Source organism: Tachyglossus aculeatus, chromosome 18 (genome assembly GCF_015852505.1).
Source record: "Tachyglossus aculeatus isolate mTacAcu1 chromosome 18, mTacAcu1.pri, whole genome shotgun sequence".
In the NCBI taxonomy this organism is placed as follows: domain Eukaryota; kingdom Metazoa; phylum Chordata; class Mammalia; order Monotremata; family Tachyglossidae; genus Tachyglossus; species Tachyglossus aculeatus.
Window position 1 is genome coordinate 40,720,208 of NC_052083.1, and position 16,405 is coordinate 40,736,612.

Genomic DNA, 16,405 nt, shown 5'->3' on the forward strand with positions numbered 1-16,405 from the left:
GCTCGCCCTTCAGCCCCAAGGCCTGCGCCGCTCAATGCTGCTCACCTTAGGCAGGGGCCCGGGTGGGCCCCCCCACCCCCTCTCTTGGCTCCCACACAAGCCACGTGCAGTTAGACGGTTCTTGGCCCACCTTAGCCGGACGGGCTAGCGCTGGCCTTGCGCCAGCTGGGCACGGAGGGGGAAGGGGGCACGCGGGGTCAGCCTTCACTAGGCCACCCAGGGAGCGGGCTCTGGCCTCACCCCCGTCCTCTGCCCGCTTAACGGACCCTCGGCCGGCAGCCCCCACCCCTCCCGTGGCCCCGTGCCCATCCTGGTTTGAGTTGCGGGTGGAGGTCCCGCCACCCTCACCCCCCCCCGGCGAGACTGCGGCGGTGCCCGCTCCAGGCCCCCCTGCACCCGAGGGGCCGGCGGGATCCGGGACACGCCTCCTAGTTAAACTGCCCAGAAAATCGGGGTTCTATTTTTGGTTTCGACATGTAGTTTTGTATATTAAATGGACTGAAATTGCACACTCCTCTCGTCTCCCTCTGTTCGGGAAGACAGAGTCACAGACAGCTTTGTCGGGGCCGGGCCGGTCCGGGGGCCTGGGATCCGGTGACGGTCCCGGTGTGGGCCGGGCGGGGAGCCGGGCTCCTCCTCTGCTCTTCCATCCGGGGGCCCGGCGGCGGGTGGTCAGCGACGAAGGCACAGATTTGGCGGGGGAGGGAGAAGGCGCCCAGTGAGCGGTCATCCACCCCTCCCATCATCCCCAACGCCTCGGGAGGCAGATGGCGGGGGGCGGGAGCATCAGGGGAGCAGCTTGAGGCTGGGGAGAGGTGAGGCCATCCGATCCGGCCCCGTCCCGCCCTGGCCTCCGCGGGTCAGCGCGTCTCGGGCGCCGGGTGGGGTGGCGGGACCCTGGAAGAGAAAGCCGAGGTTGGGAACCGGCCCTGTCCCCCAGCTCCAAAGAGAGGAAAGAGGGCCAACTCTTGAGTATTGGCCTGGAGGCTGGGGATCGGACTGTGACCCCCCCCCACCCCCACCCCAAGAAACCATGCCGCTCTGGGATTGTGGGGCCTTGAATTAGAATCCGGCTTCCTCTCCCCGGACCCTTCCCCTCCCACCGGCTGCACCCACCTCAGGGGCCCTGGGACTCCAAGACCAGCCAGTTGTCAGTGACCGTCTGGACGTCCTGCCCGCTCAGGGGCTCCCGCAGCCTCACTCTCACCTCCAGCTTCCCTCCGGTTGGTCTGCGGCCGTCCAGGACCTGCCAAGAGCCGGGAGAGGGGAGGGGAAGGACGGACGGACCGGGGACCGAGACGTGTGTGGAAGGCGGGGAGAACCGAGGCTCCGGTATCCCCGGGCTTCAGCCAAGAGGGCGTCCGGAGCGGGAGAAGCCTCCTTGGTTCGCTCCCCGCTCCGAGGGAGGGCCGGAGTCTTGGGGGCGCGCAGAGATGGAGCCCGGCACCCGGCCCCGCTCTCACCCTCACCTCCATAATCTCCCGGACCTCGCAGAGCGACTCCAGTTTCTCCAGCTTCAGGTGGGCCGTTCCCACCGACCTGTCGCTTCGGAAGAATGACCTGGGGGGTGGGGTTGGCGGGGGCCGGAGACGGGGAGGGTTTAGAGGAGAGAAGGGTGCCCGGGGGGGCGCCGGGGGGGGTGGTGGGGCAGGGGGAGTCTCACCCTTTGTGGAAGATTTCAAACTTGAGTCCTTTGGCCTGGATGGCCCGACGGAGGCTGCGATGGTTGCGGTTGATGCTCAGCTTGAAAAGCTGGTCGAACTCTGGAGGGGGAGGAGGGAGAGGGCGAGGAGGCTTTGAGACGGTGGGGGCCGGCGGTGGGGGCACGCATAGAGAGATGCCCGGGGCGGGCCCGGTGCCGGGGGCACGCGCGGAGAGATGCCCGGCGGGCGGTCGGGGCGTACACGGGGGCGGCGCCCGGCCCTCACCTGGGCAGTTGGTGTTCTTCACGACGGCGGTTTTGTTTCTCTGAGCCTGGTCCTGAGGAGGGGCCGGGCCAAAGGCGACTGAGTCCGGAGGGGAGGCCCCGGGGAGGGGACGGGGGCGGTGGCGGGGGGCCTCGGGGGCTCGTGCATCCCGTCTCCCCCACCCGGGGCAGCCCCCGCACTCACCGCACTGGGGTAGGGGAACTCGAACCGCACAAACGCGTCCAAGTCATCGGGCCTCACCCCTGGGGGGTGTACAGAGGGGGGTGGGTGTCAGGGGTAACCCCAGGTACCCTGCCGCCCCCCTCCCCCGGGGGTGGGCCGGGAAGGGCCGGACCTGGAGGAGCGGGGAGGTTGAGGCCCCGCACGACCAGCAAGTGCATCTCCGTGCTGTTGAGCTCCGAGAAGATCCTGTGGAGGGAGGGAGGGAAGGAGGGAGAGCTGAGGCTGTGGGCGGTGGGCCGCCCCCAGCCCCCGAGACCGCCGCCGCCCCCACCTCACGGTGCGGAAGGTCCTCTCCTCGAAGCGGTGGCGGGGCGGGGGCCGGCCCTGAGCCCGGGCCAGCTGCACCATCTCCACCTGCGTCTCGGCATCCTGGGCCAACTTCTCGAACCTGAGAGGGGCGCGGGGGCCGTGGGGGGAGGTCCCGACGGACCCCTGGATCCCAGGCCGGGGCTCGGCAGCTGCGGCCCGACCGCCCCCGACCCCCCGGCTCCGGACAGCTAGCTGACCCCCTCCTCCGCGGGCCAAGAGGTGAGGCCAGGGGTCCGGGGCGGTCACGCACACACTCACCGGGTGGTCTCCTCCACGTTGCCCAAGTGCATGAACTGGGTGGAGTAGAGCAAGCAGCGCTGCGGGGGGAGGACAGGGCGCTGAGTGGTGGCAGGTGGGGAGGGCGAGGGGGCCACAGAGGGAGGGAGGGAGGGTCCCGGGGGAAGGTACCTGCTGCTGTTCCCGCAGCAGCCTCAGCAGTTGAGCGAAGACGTCCTCCGCCTGACAGAGCCGCACGTCGGCGTGGTGCACGAGGATGAAGTCGTCGTCGTCGTCGTCGTCTGTCGACGGGGAAGCCGCCTGCCTCCCCGCGGGGCGCGATCCCATCGGCTGGTGAGCCCGTCCCTCGTGGCCCACCCTCCCCTTTCTCCTCTCCCCCCGCCCCGGGTGGGACTGACCTTGGCGCCGCCGCCGCCGCCGCCGCCGCCCTCGGGGGCCTCGGCTGCCCCCGGCCCCGCCGGCTCCACGTGGCCGCTCTGCTGGGTCCGCGCGGCCCCCGCCGGGCACTGCCCCGGACGCTGTCCGGATCCTAGGGAGCCCGCAGAGTGGGCACGGCCTCTCCCCGGGGCCTCGGCCCTTTCTCCCTTCCACCCCGGCCCCTCCTCCTGCCCCTCGCACCTGCGGGCACCGACACCTCCGGGGGGCTCCTGGCGGGGGGCGACGGGTGGGCCGGCCGGCCCGCTCCCTTGGCCGTGGGGGCCGCTGTAGGAGGCGCCTCCTGGGGGCAGGGAGACATGAGGACTGGGGTGGCAGGAAATCCCTAGGCCCACCCCGGTGGGGGACAACTGGGCCCAGGCTGGGCAGGCCCCCCCCCTGCCCTTTTGGGGCTCCCCAAGGTTCCCCCCCGGGGGTCCTCGGGGCCCAGGTGCCACATGGCTCACTTCCTGCTCCTCCTGGGGGGCGCTGGGTCCGGCCTGTTGTTTAATGTTGTTCTCCTCGGTGGAGTCGGGGGGCTCGGAGCCAGGGATCGGGGGGAATCCTGGATGGGACAGTCAGGGGGATCACACTTCCTCCCCCACCCCACTGTTCTGCCCCAGGAGGGGTCCTGACTCCCGCTGGGCCTCAGTTTACCCTCAACAAGCAAAGAGCAAGAAGGCTAGGGCAGGGCTGCTCAGCTCATCTCCCCCACCCCCCCATTCTGAAGGTCGGCTAAGCTCTCGGCCGGCCTGCTGGCCTCATTCCCCGGTCCCGGGCTCCACCGGGCCTCCCCCGGCCGCGCCTCGGAAAGTGGGCAGAGCCCTGGACCGGCCCCACCCCCGCTCCCCGGCTCCGGGCCCCGACGCTCACCGGGTGGGACCGGCAATTCCGCAAAATTCACTTTTCTGCCAGCTTTATGGGCCTTGATGGCGCCCTGGTATTGCTGCGGTGGGAAGGCGGGGTCAGAGGGCAGGGAGCCGCCGGGACACCTCAACTCCGAGCACCCTCTGTGTGATGGCTCCAGGGAAGAGCGGGGGAGCTGCTGCTGCTGCTGCTGCGGGGTTCCCCCTTCCCCGGGGGGCCCGGACCTCCCCTCCCCGCCTCTCCTGCCCCAGGCCTCTCACTGGGCTCGGGCTAGAGTCCAGAAGTGGGCTCCTGGTCCCCGTCCCCGCCATCCCCCCCGCCCCCTGGTCCTCCGCTCCGGGGCCAGACCTGGACGATTCTGTCGTGCATCCGGGCCTTGCGCTCCTGCCCGGCGGCCCGGGCCTGCTCCGCTGCCACGCGGTAGCGCTCCTGCCTCTGCTCCAGGGCCTCCAGCACCGACGCGGACACGGGGGCTACGAGCCGAGGGGTGGCGGGGCGGTGGGGACCTTTGCCCACCTCCCACTGACCCTCCCGGCCGCCGGGAAGGTGAGGAGCCGGGTGGGGGGAGGATTCTTGGCCGCGGCCCCTCCCCAGTCGGTGCCTCGGTTCTGCCGTCGGCCGGGGGTTGGGGGCCGGGGCCGTCCCTTACCTGGGGCTCTGGACGCGGTCACCGGCTGTGAGTGCTCCAGGCCGGGGGTGGGGGGCGGGGTATCCCCTGGGCTTCTGGGGTCTGGGAGCGAGGGAGACTGAGCTGCCGGGGGGGCGGGGCGGAGGCTGCAGCGACCCATCCCCTCCATGGCCCCCGCCGGCCTGCCTGGGCAGGGCCCCAGAACCCGCTGTCTCAGAGGGGCAGAGGGGCTGGGGCCAAGGCCAGGGCCAGCCGGAGCGGGCTGGATTGGGCAGGGGCGGGGGGACGGACACCGATGACTGAGCCCGGGGGTTCCTCACCCAGTGGCGGCGGTGGCACGGCGCTCAAGTCCACCGGCAGTCCCTGCTCTAGGGCGTCCAGCACAGCCCCGAACCTCTGCACGGGGGAGACGGCGGAGGGGAGGGGTCGGGTGTGAGGTGGGGGGCACCAGACGGAACCCGGCTCCACCGGGCCGGGGCCGGGGCCGGGAGGGAGGGGCTGACCTTGCCGATGGTGAGGAAGGCCCGCGCCTGCTCCAGGTCCCCGCGCTGCTTGGCTGCCAGGGCCGCGGCCCGGTACTGTGCCTGGCGCTCTTGCAGCAGGGCTCGGGTCCCCGACGGCGGCGGGGGCCCGACCCCGGCGGAGCAGTCCCGGGGGCCGGGACTGGGGGCCGGGGCCGGACCGGCTGCTACTGGGGCCGCCGGCGCAGGCGGTGGAACCATCCTCTTCCCCGTGGCCACGGCGGGAGGGATCTCATCTTCACTGATGTCTTCACCCTTCCTCACGGCGGCTAACAGCGTCTCCAGGGTCTGGGGGCAAGGGGAGGTCAAACCACTCCCTCCATCCTTCTCCCCTCCTCCCTCACCCCCTTCACCCTACCACCCTACCCCCGAACCTTTAGGCCACGCTGGTAGCGCCGCAGCCTGGCGGCCTCGCCTGCTTCCCTGGCATTCTGCACGGCCTCCCGGTAGGCGGCCCTCCGCTCCTCCAGCAGCCCCAGCGGCCCGCCGCTGCCCGCCGGCGAAACCTGCCCAGAGACCCCCAGCCGCGGTCCGTCCCCTGCCGTGGCCCGCCACCCCGAGATCAGTGAGGAGGAGGGAGGTCAGAGCTGGCGAGGTAGGTGGGAGAGCCGCTCGCCAAAGCCGCGGCAGGTGTGCAGGGAGAGAAGCGGAGGGGTCCCAGGAGGGACCCAGCTGGGTGGGACATCTGTGATCAGGGGAGGGTAGAGGCAAGAGGAGCCAGTGGACACCACGGAGGAGGGCTGGGCACAGACCGGGCAAGTACTGGCTCAGGAAAATCCAGGGCCGAAAGTGTTTCAGGACGTCGGGGGTGGTCCTCGGTGCCAAAGGCGGCTGAGACGTCTGAGGGTGGAGCCCGGCCCGTTGACTGGACTTGGCCCAAGGAGGGCACTGGTCACCCGGGGGGGGGTGAGTGGGGTGTGTGTGTGCACGCACGTGTGTGTGCAAAGAAAGCAAGCGGTGTCGAAGGAGTAAAGAGGTCGATAGCCTGAACGAACTGGGCCAAGGAGGGGAGGATATGAAGGTGGTGGGGGTTTCCAATCCGTGTCAGAAGGCCAGGAGCAGGAAGACGGGGGTGACAGCTGGAGGGGGCCAGGGGAGCCAGACGCGGCCTTTCGAGCGGGGAGGAACCGAGGCCACATTTGGAGACTGCAGGGAAAAAGCCGGCCCAATGTGACAAGGTGGACAAAGCAGTGAGGGCGGCGAGGGCTTCTAGGGGGGCGGTTAGACAGGACAAGAGGGAAGCAGGAGACAGATGATGCAGAGCGGGTGCCAGCCAGCCGGGTCGGGGAGCGCTGGGCTGAAGTGGTGGAGGAGTTCTGGCCCGCTGGCCCCCAGGGGCCAGAGGGGGAGGCAGGCGGTGGGGAGCACCGGGCAATTCAGGAGGGAATTAGAAATTGGCCGGAGTTGATGTCGGGGGTGCAGGCGTGTGGGTCCGTGAGGGAGACAGAGAGAAGAGAAGAGGTGTCCAGAGGACGAGAGAGCTAAGGCCGAGGGATGGAGGGAACATGTGGTAGAAGTTGGGCCCGGGGCTGGTGGGAACGGTGGTGACGGGGCCCGGGGATGGAGGGAAAGGGTCATGGCCGGAGTGGAGCCTGGGGCCGGGGGGCCCGGGTGCAGCGGCCGAGGAAGTGGCTCGGTGCCGGGGGCTGAACTGCCCGGGCGACAAAGAGAGGTGGGCGAGGGCAGAGTGGCAGAGGGCTGACATTTCCACAGAGACGGAGGAGGGTGATGGTCGGGGCTGGGAGGACTCTTAGCCCAGACAGCAGGTCCCGGCTCGGGTGGCAGCCTAATGTGTGGAGAAAGGGCTGCTGGGAAAGTGGCAGGCTAGATCATGGGGCGCAAATGGTGGAAAGTCATATATGTATATATGACCTTATTCATATTATTTATATAAATATATATTTATGTGTGTGTATGTGTGTGTATACACGTACACAAGCAAGGAATCTGAAAGGCTGGGGTCTCAAGGTCTCCGTGAGCCTCACAACGCCAGCCCCAGCCCAGGGCAGCTCCCCCAGCCCAGGGCATTTCCCCCATCCCCGTCCGGCCTCGGGTGTGACTCCGTCCGGGCCTACCTGGTTCCCCGGGCGGGCTGAGCTGGGGGCTGCCTCTCCCTCCGTGCTCCCTGACACCTCTTCTTCCCCCGGCGCTTCTTCCCCCAGCACTTCCTGCAGCTCCGCCTGTAGCTCCGGGAAAGACACGGGTCATCTGGGCCCCGAGGACCCCTAGGGCGGCAGCCACGGGGCCAGGAAGGAAAAGGAGGTCCCCGAAACCCCCAGCCCGCTTCTCCCCAGGTCCCCGGTCCCGTGCCCCAAACCGGGACGTACAAGCAGGTCCGAGTCCTCCTCCAGGCCTTCCTCTTCTGTCTCCTCATCGGGGTCCCTCATGCAGGCCTCCGCCAGCTTCTCAATGTGCTCCATGGGGAGGGGCCCTGGGGGAAGGAGAGAGGGTCGGGGGTGGGCAGGTGGACGGTCACTCCCAACAGTGGCTCCGACGGCCCAGAATGAGGTGGGGCAGGGAGGAGCCGGAGGGAGAGAAGGGAAGCCCCCGGGCCCCGCCGCCCCAGCTCACCCTTGGCCGGCGGGGATCCGTGCCGGCTCCGGGGGGGTCTGTCTTCCCCAGTAATGGCCAGGAGCTCGGCCTCCAGGTCGTCGTCCTCACCGTCCTCGTCGTCCTCCGCTCCCAGGAGCAGCTCCTCGGGCTTCAGGTCCACGAAGAGCCCGAGCTGGGGGAGGAGGGGTCAGGTGGGGGCGGTCAGGCAGCGTGGGGCCCCCGCCCGGCCCCGCAGGACGGCGGGCTGGCCCGACCACCCTGTGGCCGGAACTCGTGACCTTGGGCGCAGAGGTGACGGCCCCCCAGGGTGGAACGACCGGGGCTTCAGGGGGCGACTGACTGTCCACCCCTTTGCCCCAGACTCTTCCCTGCTTCCCCCCCACCCGGGGTTCCCCAATCCTCACTGCGGTCAGACCCCACGGAGCACAGGCAGGTCACGGCGGATGGTGCGGGGCCGCCGCGCGGGGGTGGTTCGGGTTGAATGGAGTCTCTCTTCCCCTGTCCCAGAGCCCGGGAGCGGCTGGGGGCCTTGGCCTTCTGGGAGCCGGTCACGGCCCCCGGGGGCCCCCCGAGAGCTCGGGACGACGCCTCACCCGCTGCCCGGGCTTAATAATCACGGTATTTGTTAAGCGTCCAGTCAGGCCCTGGACTGAGCACAGGGGGAGATACAAGCTAATCAGGTTGGCTACGGTCCCCGTCCCACGTGGGGCTCACAGTCTCAATCCCCATTTTACAGAAGAGGTAGCAGAGGCCGAGCGAAGCCGAGTGACTTGGCCAAGGCCACACACAGCAGACAAGTGGCGGAACCCACGACCTTCTGATTCCCGTGCTCTATCCATTACGCCGCGCTGCTTCTCTCAAGGGGGCATCCTCACGGATGCCACTTAGGCAGTGGGGGCATCCAGGCGGCCCGATGTTACTAGGGATGTATTTGTCCTTCGCGATGGAGGTAATGCCACCTGCCAAGGGAATTTTCCCGGGTGCATGTTTGGCCAAAACAGCCGATGCGGGGCCCCGCCGTCCGGCCTGACCTCAGCCTTCTCTTTGGCCTCTCCCTTACGATCCCCTCAGAGCTCCACCCTGGAAATGATGCTCTTTTCTGAACCTTGCGGCCCCTCGTCGGTCCGCCTGTTTGTCCCAGTTGCCAAACGAGAGCACGTATTGCGTACTTCCTGGGTACGGGGCACTGTACTGAATGCCGGGGAGTATCCGCTAGCGTCAGTAAATAGTCTCTGCCTTCAAGGAGCTGACGGTCTACCGTGTAGGGCGCACTGTGCTGAGCCCTTGGGAGAGTACAATAGAGTTAGTACAGTCAATCCCTGCCCTCGAGGTGTTTACAGTCTTCTGTGGGCAGAGCACTGTACTGAGTGCTTGGGAAAGGGGAAAGGAGTTATTAAATATGACCCCTGGCCTCTTTAGGGGGAGAGACACATAGGTAGAGTGTCTAGGATGGGTACAGGTGCCACGTGTGGTTTTAATAACGATAATAATTGTGGTACTTGTTAAGCGCTTACTATTTGCCAGGCATCGTACTAAGTGCTGGGGTAGATACAAGGTAATCAGATTGGACACACAGTCCCTGTCCCACATAGGGTTCCCCATCTTTATCCCCATTTTACAGATGGGGTAGCTGAGGAATGGAGAAGCAAAGTGACTTGTCCAAGGTCCCACAGCAGAGAAGTGGCGAAGCTAGGATTAGAACCCGGGTCCTTCTAACTCCCAGTCCTGTGTCCTACCCAGTAGCCCATGCTGCTTCTTAGGCGTACCTAGAGTTTTGCGTACGGAAGTTTTAGGTGGCATCAAATAAGTGTTTTAGAGGCAGTTGAGAGGATTAAGGCCTACTGGAGGACTGAGGATTCCAGAAAAGCGCTAAGACGGGGAAGCTCGGGGGCCGCCGGAGGCAAGCAAGAGGTTGGCATCAGGGGACATGAGAGTGACACAGGGCGAGAAGGTGGGCTGGAGAGAACCAAGAATGCCAGCTGAGTTGTGGTGGGGTAAGAGAGGGCATCACCAGGAAGTGGGGGCGGGCAGGAATTTCTGCTTGATGCGGCGGCGAGGAATGGGTCTCCTGGGCCTCCCAGCTCAGCCCCGTCTTTGGAATGCTCCCCCCGAGGGTCTTCCTTTGGGCTTTGCCAGCTGGCAGTGCAGCTGTAGGCCAACCTGCCTCACGTGGCCCCGCCGGTGGCGACCAGGGTTTCCACAGCAGGAAACTGATTTTCGGGTTTCAGATCTTTGGTGCCCGTGACGCCCCCCCGTCCCCCAACACCGGCCATCCGGGGCGGCGCGGAAGTGACACTGACAGAGTCGCTTGAGGGGTCGGTCGATCGTGGGGGGAGAGGAGGGTGCCCGGGCCTCGAGTTTTCGGGTCCACGACTGCCTAGCCGCAGCTCTCCCCGTCTTCAAAGCCCCCCCCTCCTCAAGGAGGAATTCCCTGATTGATCTTCTTTTTCTCCCCAGATCACCCGGACAGGACAGAACTCACACTCTCCACTGCACTTTTGTAGTAATTGTTCCCCATGCTCTGCTCTTTAAGCCCTTATCCATTTTTCCATTCCCTTTTTCCTCCTACCTAGACACAACTTGCCCCCGCTCCTCCCCACTGGAGGCCACGGGTCTCAGGGTATTTACTGAGCGTCTGCTGGGCGCAGCGCGTTGCCTGACACCCAAGGGAAGTACAAAACATTCCCTGGCTCGCTCTCAAGTGGGGGAGATGGACGTAAAAATATTTACCGATGGTGGCTTGGCTGGAGGGTTCAGATTGGGTGGAGAGGAGTGTGTGAGCTCAGGGGCCGGTGGCTCAGTGTGGGCAGGGGATGGAGGCGGGCGAGGTGAGAGAGACGGTGCAGTTAGAAAGCTGGGCTTGGGAGGACTTCAGGGAGCGACCTGGCTGGGGGCGGGTGGGTGAAGAAGCAGCACGGCACAGAGGATAGAGCATGGGCCCCGGGAGTCAGGTGGTCACGGGTTCTAATCCCGGCTCTGCCACTCGTCTGCTGTGTGGCCTCGGGCAACTCACTTAACTTCTCTGCGCCTCGGCGACCTCATCTGTAAAACGGGGATGAAGACTGTGAGCCCCACGTGGGACAACCTCATTACCCTGAATCCCCCCCAGCGCTTAGAACGGTGCTTGTCACTTAGTAAGCACTTAACAAATACCATTATTATTATTATTACCAATTATTATTAGTAGTAGTAGTACTAAGCGCTTAGTACAGTGCTCTGCACACAGTAAGCGCTCAATAAATACGACTGATTGATTATTATTACCAAAGAGATCGTATACGTAAACAGGGGCGTGGAGGCCTGGGGAAGCCAGGGCGCCCGGTGAGAAGTTTCCGCTTGTCGCAGAGGGAGAGTTTTGCAGAGAGAAGGAAAAGAGAGTCGAGATGGGGGCCGGGCAGCGCTTTGAGCGGACCGCCATCTGCTCAGCGGTGCCCAGAGACGGACGGGAGGGCGCGGGGGCCAGCGAAGAGGCTGCCACAACCATCGAAGGGCAATAGGACGAGGACTCTGGGTGGTCTGCGGGGACGGGGCAGGTGGCGCCGGGACCAAGAGGAAGAAGCGGGACCAGCCGTGAGGTCGCATTCGGGGGCAGACTGAGGGTGAGAATTCAGACGGTGAAGGGGTCCGGGACGGCACGGAGGAGGTTGCTGGGTTCTGGGGCAGGGTCACTCTGGAAGTAAGTCAGAGGGTCTGGGTTCTGATCCCCACTCCGCCACGTTCCTGCTTTGTGACCTTAGGCGAGTCACTTCTCTGAGCCTCAGTTCCCTCATCTGCAATATGGGGCCCTAATCTGCTCTCCCTCCTACTTAGACGGTGAGCCCTACCTGGGACCGTTTTGGCTTGGATCTGCCTCAGCGCTGAGTACAGTACGGTGCTTGGCACGCAATAAGTGCTTAACAAATACCACAGTTATTTGGAAGGATGGTTATTATTGACACCTATTGAACTGAGGTGCCCGGGACGTCCCAGTGAAGAAGTCCTGGAAGCGTGCGGCGGCAGGGATGAGGGACGGCGCGGATCGGATGGGAATTTGGGGCCGGAGAGGCGGACTCGGGAGTCACCTGCATGGAGAGGGCAACGCGGCTCAAACCGCGTGAGCCGATGAGCTGGCGCAGTGAGGGTACAGTGAAGAGGGGGCGGGGGTCTGTCGTTCAGTGGTATTTACTGAGCACTTACTACGTACAGACCACTGTATTGAGCGCTTGGGAGAGTACAGAATTAGCGACTCAATCGCTGCCATAATGTGTTTCCAGTCTAGCGGCGGGAACCCACCCACAGCTCGGAGGACGACGGGCAGAGACGGAGCCGGTGAGTGAGACTCCCGAATGGTCAGAGGGGCGTGGGAGTAGTAGCATCAGAACAGACAAGAAGCCATTTACTGATTTCTAGTCACGTCTGCCTCTCCCTCTAGACTGTAAACTTGTTGCGGGCAGGAGATGTTGCCTGTTTATTGTTATATTGTAATAATAATAATAATGGCATTTATTAAGCGCTTACTGTGTGCGAAGCACTGTTCTAAGCGCTGGGGAGGTTACAAGATGATCAGGTTGTCCCACAGGGGGCTCACAGTCTTAATCCCCATTTTACAGATGAGGTAACTGAGGCCCAGAGAAGTTAAGTGACTTGCCCAAAGTCACAACAGCTGACAATTGGTGGAGCCGCGATTTGAACCCATGACCTCTGACTCCAAAGCCCGGGCTCTTTCCACTGAGCCACGCTGCTTCTCCAAAGCCCTTGTTCCAGTGTTCTGCACACGGTAAGCACTCAATAAATAGGCGAATGAATGAATGAAGCCCTTTGGATCTGGCCGCAGGGAGGTCAGTGGGTGACCTCGGGGAGCGCGGTCACGGTGCAGCCAAGGGTCCCAAGGCCTGATTGTGGTGGGTCAGGGACAGAGTCGGGAGAGGAAATACAGCCTCTTCCAGGAATTTGGAATAGGAATAGGAACCGGGAGATGGGGAGGATCACCTTGAGGGCAGCGAGCGTGGTCTATCCGTCAGGGATATTTAGTGAGTGCCTACTGTGCGCAGAGCACTCACTAGGCGCTTGAGAAGGTACGATGCTACAGAGTGGGTGGAGGCGATCCCTGCCCACAAGGAGCTTACGGTCTTCAGGGAACGACGGAGATTAAGATAAATTAGCGAGAGGGGAAACGGAGTACATAGAGTAGGTTGGCGTTACAGTAGGAGCACGATCTGTGGATTGCGTCCTTTTAGGTGATTGGCGAGGTGAGGTAGGAGAGGGAGCACTGATTGAGGGCCTTAAAGCCCATGGTATGGAGATTCTGTTTGATGCCGAAGTGGATTCATTCATTCACTTGTATTTATTGAGCACTTACTGTGTGCAGAGCACCTTACTGAGCGCTCGGGAGAGTACAGGACTGGGCAACCACCAGAGGTTCTTGAGGAGTGGGGAAATACGGAATGAATGGCTTTTCCCGGCGGGCAGAGCGAAGCATGGACCGGTGAGGGGAGAGACGGGAGGCCGGGAGGTCGGCGCGGAGGCCAAGGCGGCAGTCAAAGCAGGAAACAAGGGCTCGGATCGGCGTGGTGGTCATTGGAGAGGAAAAGGCGGATTCTAGAGATGGTACAAAGGTACAACTGCCAGGATTTCACGATGGATTGAACGTACGGGTGGAATGAAGGAAGTGAGTTGCGGATAATGCGGAGGTTACGGGGGAGACGGACAACAAAACAAAAGTTATTAACAAAATAAAATAAATAGTAAACGTGTACAAGTAAAATAAACAGAGTAATAAATCTGTACAAACATCTACACAGGTGCTGTGGGGAGGGGAAGGAGGTAAGGTGGGGGGATGGGGAGGGGGAGGAGGGGGAGAGGAAGGAGGGGGCTCATTACTTTGCATGTAGTAAGCGCTTAATAAATGTCATTATTATTATTATAGGAAAGTCACCGGGAGGGGAGGGGAGGGCAGGGCAGGGTCTGGGTGGGAAGATGTGAAGCCGCGTGGCTCAGTGGAAAGAGCCCGGGCTTTGGAGTCAGACGTCATGGGTTCAAATCCCAGCTCCGCCAACTGTCAACCGTGTGACTTTGGGCAAGTCGCTTAACTTCTCGGGGCCTCAGTTCCCTCATCTGTAAAATGAGGATTAAGACTGTGAGTCCCCCATGGGACCGCCTGATCACCTTGGATCCCCCCGGCGCTTAGAACAGTGCTCTGCACAGAGTAAGCGCTTAACAAATCCCATCATCATCAAGATGAGTTCCGTGTGGGGAAGATTCAGGGGGGGTGAGGAGGCCGGCCCGGCATTTCCTCTTCCTGCGGGGTGGGAGGCCGGAGGCCCGGCCCCCCGCACGCGGACCGCCGAGGCCCCCAGGCCGCGGGGGCGGCGGCGGAGGGCTCCGGTCCCCACCGCCTAGCGCAGCGCCCTCCCCGCGGCAGGCGCTCAGTAAGTAGTTCGGGGGGCCCGGGGGCGCCAATGACCCCTCTCCGGGCCTAATAATAATAATAATAATGTTGGTATTTGTTAAGCGCTTACTATGTGCAAAGCACCATTCTAAGGGCTGGGGAGGTGGCCACAAGGTGATCAGGCTGTCAATCAATCAATCAATCGTATTTATTGAGCGCTTACTATGTGCAGAGCACTGTACTAAGCGCTTGGGAAGTACAAATTGGCATCACATAGAGACAGTCCCTACCCAACAGTGGGCTCACAGTCTAAAAGGGGGAGACAGAGAACAGAACCAAACATACCAACAAAATAAAATAAGTAGGATAGAAATGTACAAGTAAAATAAATAAATAAATAAATAAATAGAGTAATAAATATGTACAACCATATATACATATATACAGGTGCTGTGGGGAAGGGAAGGAGGTAAGACGGGGGGATGGAGAGGGGGAAGAGGGGGAGAGGAAAGAAGGGGCTCAGTCTGGGAAGGCCTCCTGGAGGAGGTGAGCTCTCAGCAGGGCCTTGAAGGGAGGAAGAGAGCTAGCTTGGCGGATGGGCAGAGGGATTGGGGGCATTCCAGGCCCGGGGGATGACGTGGGCCGGGGGTCGATGGCGGGACAGGCGAGAACGAGGTACGGTGAGGAGATTAGCGATGGCAGAGGGGCGGAGGGTGCGGGCTGGGCTGGAGAAGGAGAGAAGGGAGGTGAGGTAGGAGGGGGCGAGGGGATGGATGGATGGACAGCCTTGAAGCCCAGGGTGAGGAGTTTCTGCTTGATGCGCAGATTGATCGGTAGCCATTGGAGGGGGGCTTACAGTCTTAATCCCCATTTTCCAGATGAGGTAACTGAGGCCCAGAGAATAATAATGATAATAATGACGGTATTTGTTAAGCGCTTACTATGTGCAAAGCACCGTTCTAAGCGCTGGGGAGGTTACAAGGTGATGAGGTTGTCCCACGGGGGGGCGCTCACGGTCTTAAGCCCCATTTTCCAGATGAGGTAACTGAGGCCCAGAGAATAATAATAATAATGATAGTATTTAAGCGCTTACTATGTGCAAAGCACCGTTCTAAGCGCTAGGGAGGTTACAAGGTGATCAGGTTGTCCCACGGGGGGGGCTCACGGTCTTCATCCCCATTTTACAGATGAGGGAACTGAGGCCCAGAAAATAAAAATAATAATAATGATGGTATTTGTTAAGCGCTTACTATGTGCAAAGCACCGTTCTAAGCGCTGGGGAGGTTACAAGGTGGTGAGGTTGTCCCACGGGGTGTGGGGGTGGGGGCTCACGGTCTCCACCCCCATTTTCCAGATGAGGTAACTGAGGCCCAGAGAATAATAATAATAATGATGATGGCATTTGTTAAGCGCTTACTATGTGCCAAGGGCCGTTCTAAGCGCTGGGGAGGGTAACATCCCACGGGGGGTGGGGGCGGGCTCACGGTCTTCTTCACCCCTATTTTGCAGAGGAGGGAACTGAGGCCCAGAGAAGTGGAGTGACTGGCCCGAAGTCACCCAGCTGACAAGCGGCGGTGGTGGGATTCGAACCCAGGCCGTCGGACTCCCCAGCCCGGGCTCTCTCCCCTGTGCCGCTTCGAGGTTGGAAGAGGGCGGGGGCGGGGGCGGTTAAGGGCGGCGGTTGTGGGGTTGTTGTTGTTGTTGTTGTTGTTGTGTACCTGCTTGGCCGCCGCGACTCCTCGGCCCCTTGCCTGGGGGCTCTTCTTGGGCCTCGGCATCCCGGGCCCGCTCCCCCCTCCTCTCTCTCCTCTCCTCGGGGCCCCCCCTCGGTCCCCCGGCGCCCCTCGGCTCACGGCCCCCGGCGTCCCGGGCTCCCGGCCCGCATCCCACCTCGCCCTCCCTCGCTCAGCCCCGGGGGACCGGGGGACCGGGGGACGGGGCCCGGGGAGCAGGCAGGAGGGAGGCGCTAGGACCCGGGGGCGGGAGGCGGCGGGAGGCCCAAAGCGCCGGGCTCGGCGCGCGCGTGTGCGCGTGCGCCGCTCGCCTCCCCCTCCCCCGCCACGTGACCGCCGAGCCGACACTGCACATGCGCACGGCCCCCCTCCCCTCCCCTCCCCTCCCCTCCCTCAGGCAGCCCATTCATTCATTCAATCGTATTGATGGAGCGCTGACTGTGCGCGCGGAGCGCTGGACTATTCATTCATTCATTCATTCATTCATTCGTATTGATGGAGCGCTGACTGTGTGCAGAGCGCCGGACTATTCATTCAATCGTATTGGTTGAGCGCTGTGTGCAGAGCACTGGACTATTCATTCATTCATTCAATCGTGTTGTTTGAGCACTTACTGTGTGCAGAGC

The 16,405-nt window shown here is 63.0% G+C and overlaps 1 protein-coding gene across 1 annotated transcript; it reads right to left on the bottom strand.

Annotated features, from left to right (window-relative positions):
• Positions 1-604: 604 nt before the first annotated feature.
• On the bottom strand, positions 605-15,975 carry CC2D1B (coiled-coil and C2 domain containing 1B). Its single transcript, XM_038760337.1, has 23 exons — positions 15,765-15,975; positions 7,698-7,851; positions 7,454-7,557; positions 7,202-7,306; positions 5,501-5,632; positions 5,109-5,414; positions 4,926-5,001; positions 4,627-4,707; positions 4,326-4,450; positions 3,984-4,056; positions 3,578-3,675; positions 3,315-3,414; positions 3,095-3,225; positions 2,868-2,996; positions 2,718-2,776; positions 2,422-2,538; positions 2,263-2,336; positions 2,112-2,170; positions 1,929-1,980; positions 1,664-1,763; positions 1,470-1,560; positions 1,117-1,246; positions 605-897 (listed from the first exon to the last, which is right to left on the bottom strand). The coding sequence occupies exons 1-22, from the start codon at positions 15,822-15,824 to the stop codon at positions 1,118-1,120; spliced, it is 2,355 nt and encodes a 784-aa protein (XP_038616265.1). The 5' UTR covers positions 15,825-15,975; the 3' UTR covers positions 605-897; position 1,117.
• Positions 15,976-16,405: the final 430 nt, after the last annotated feature.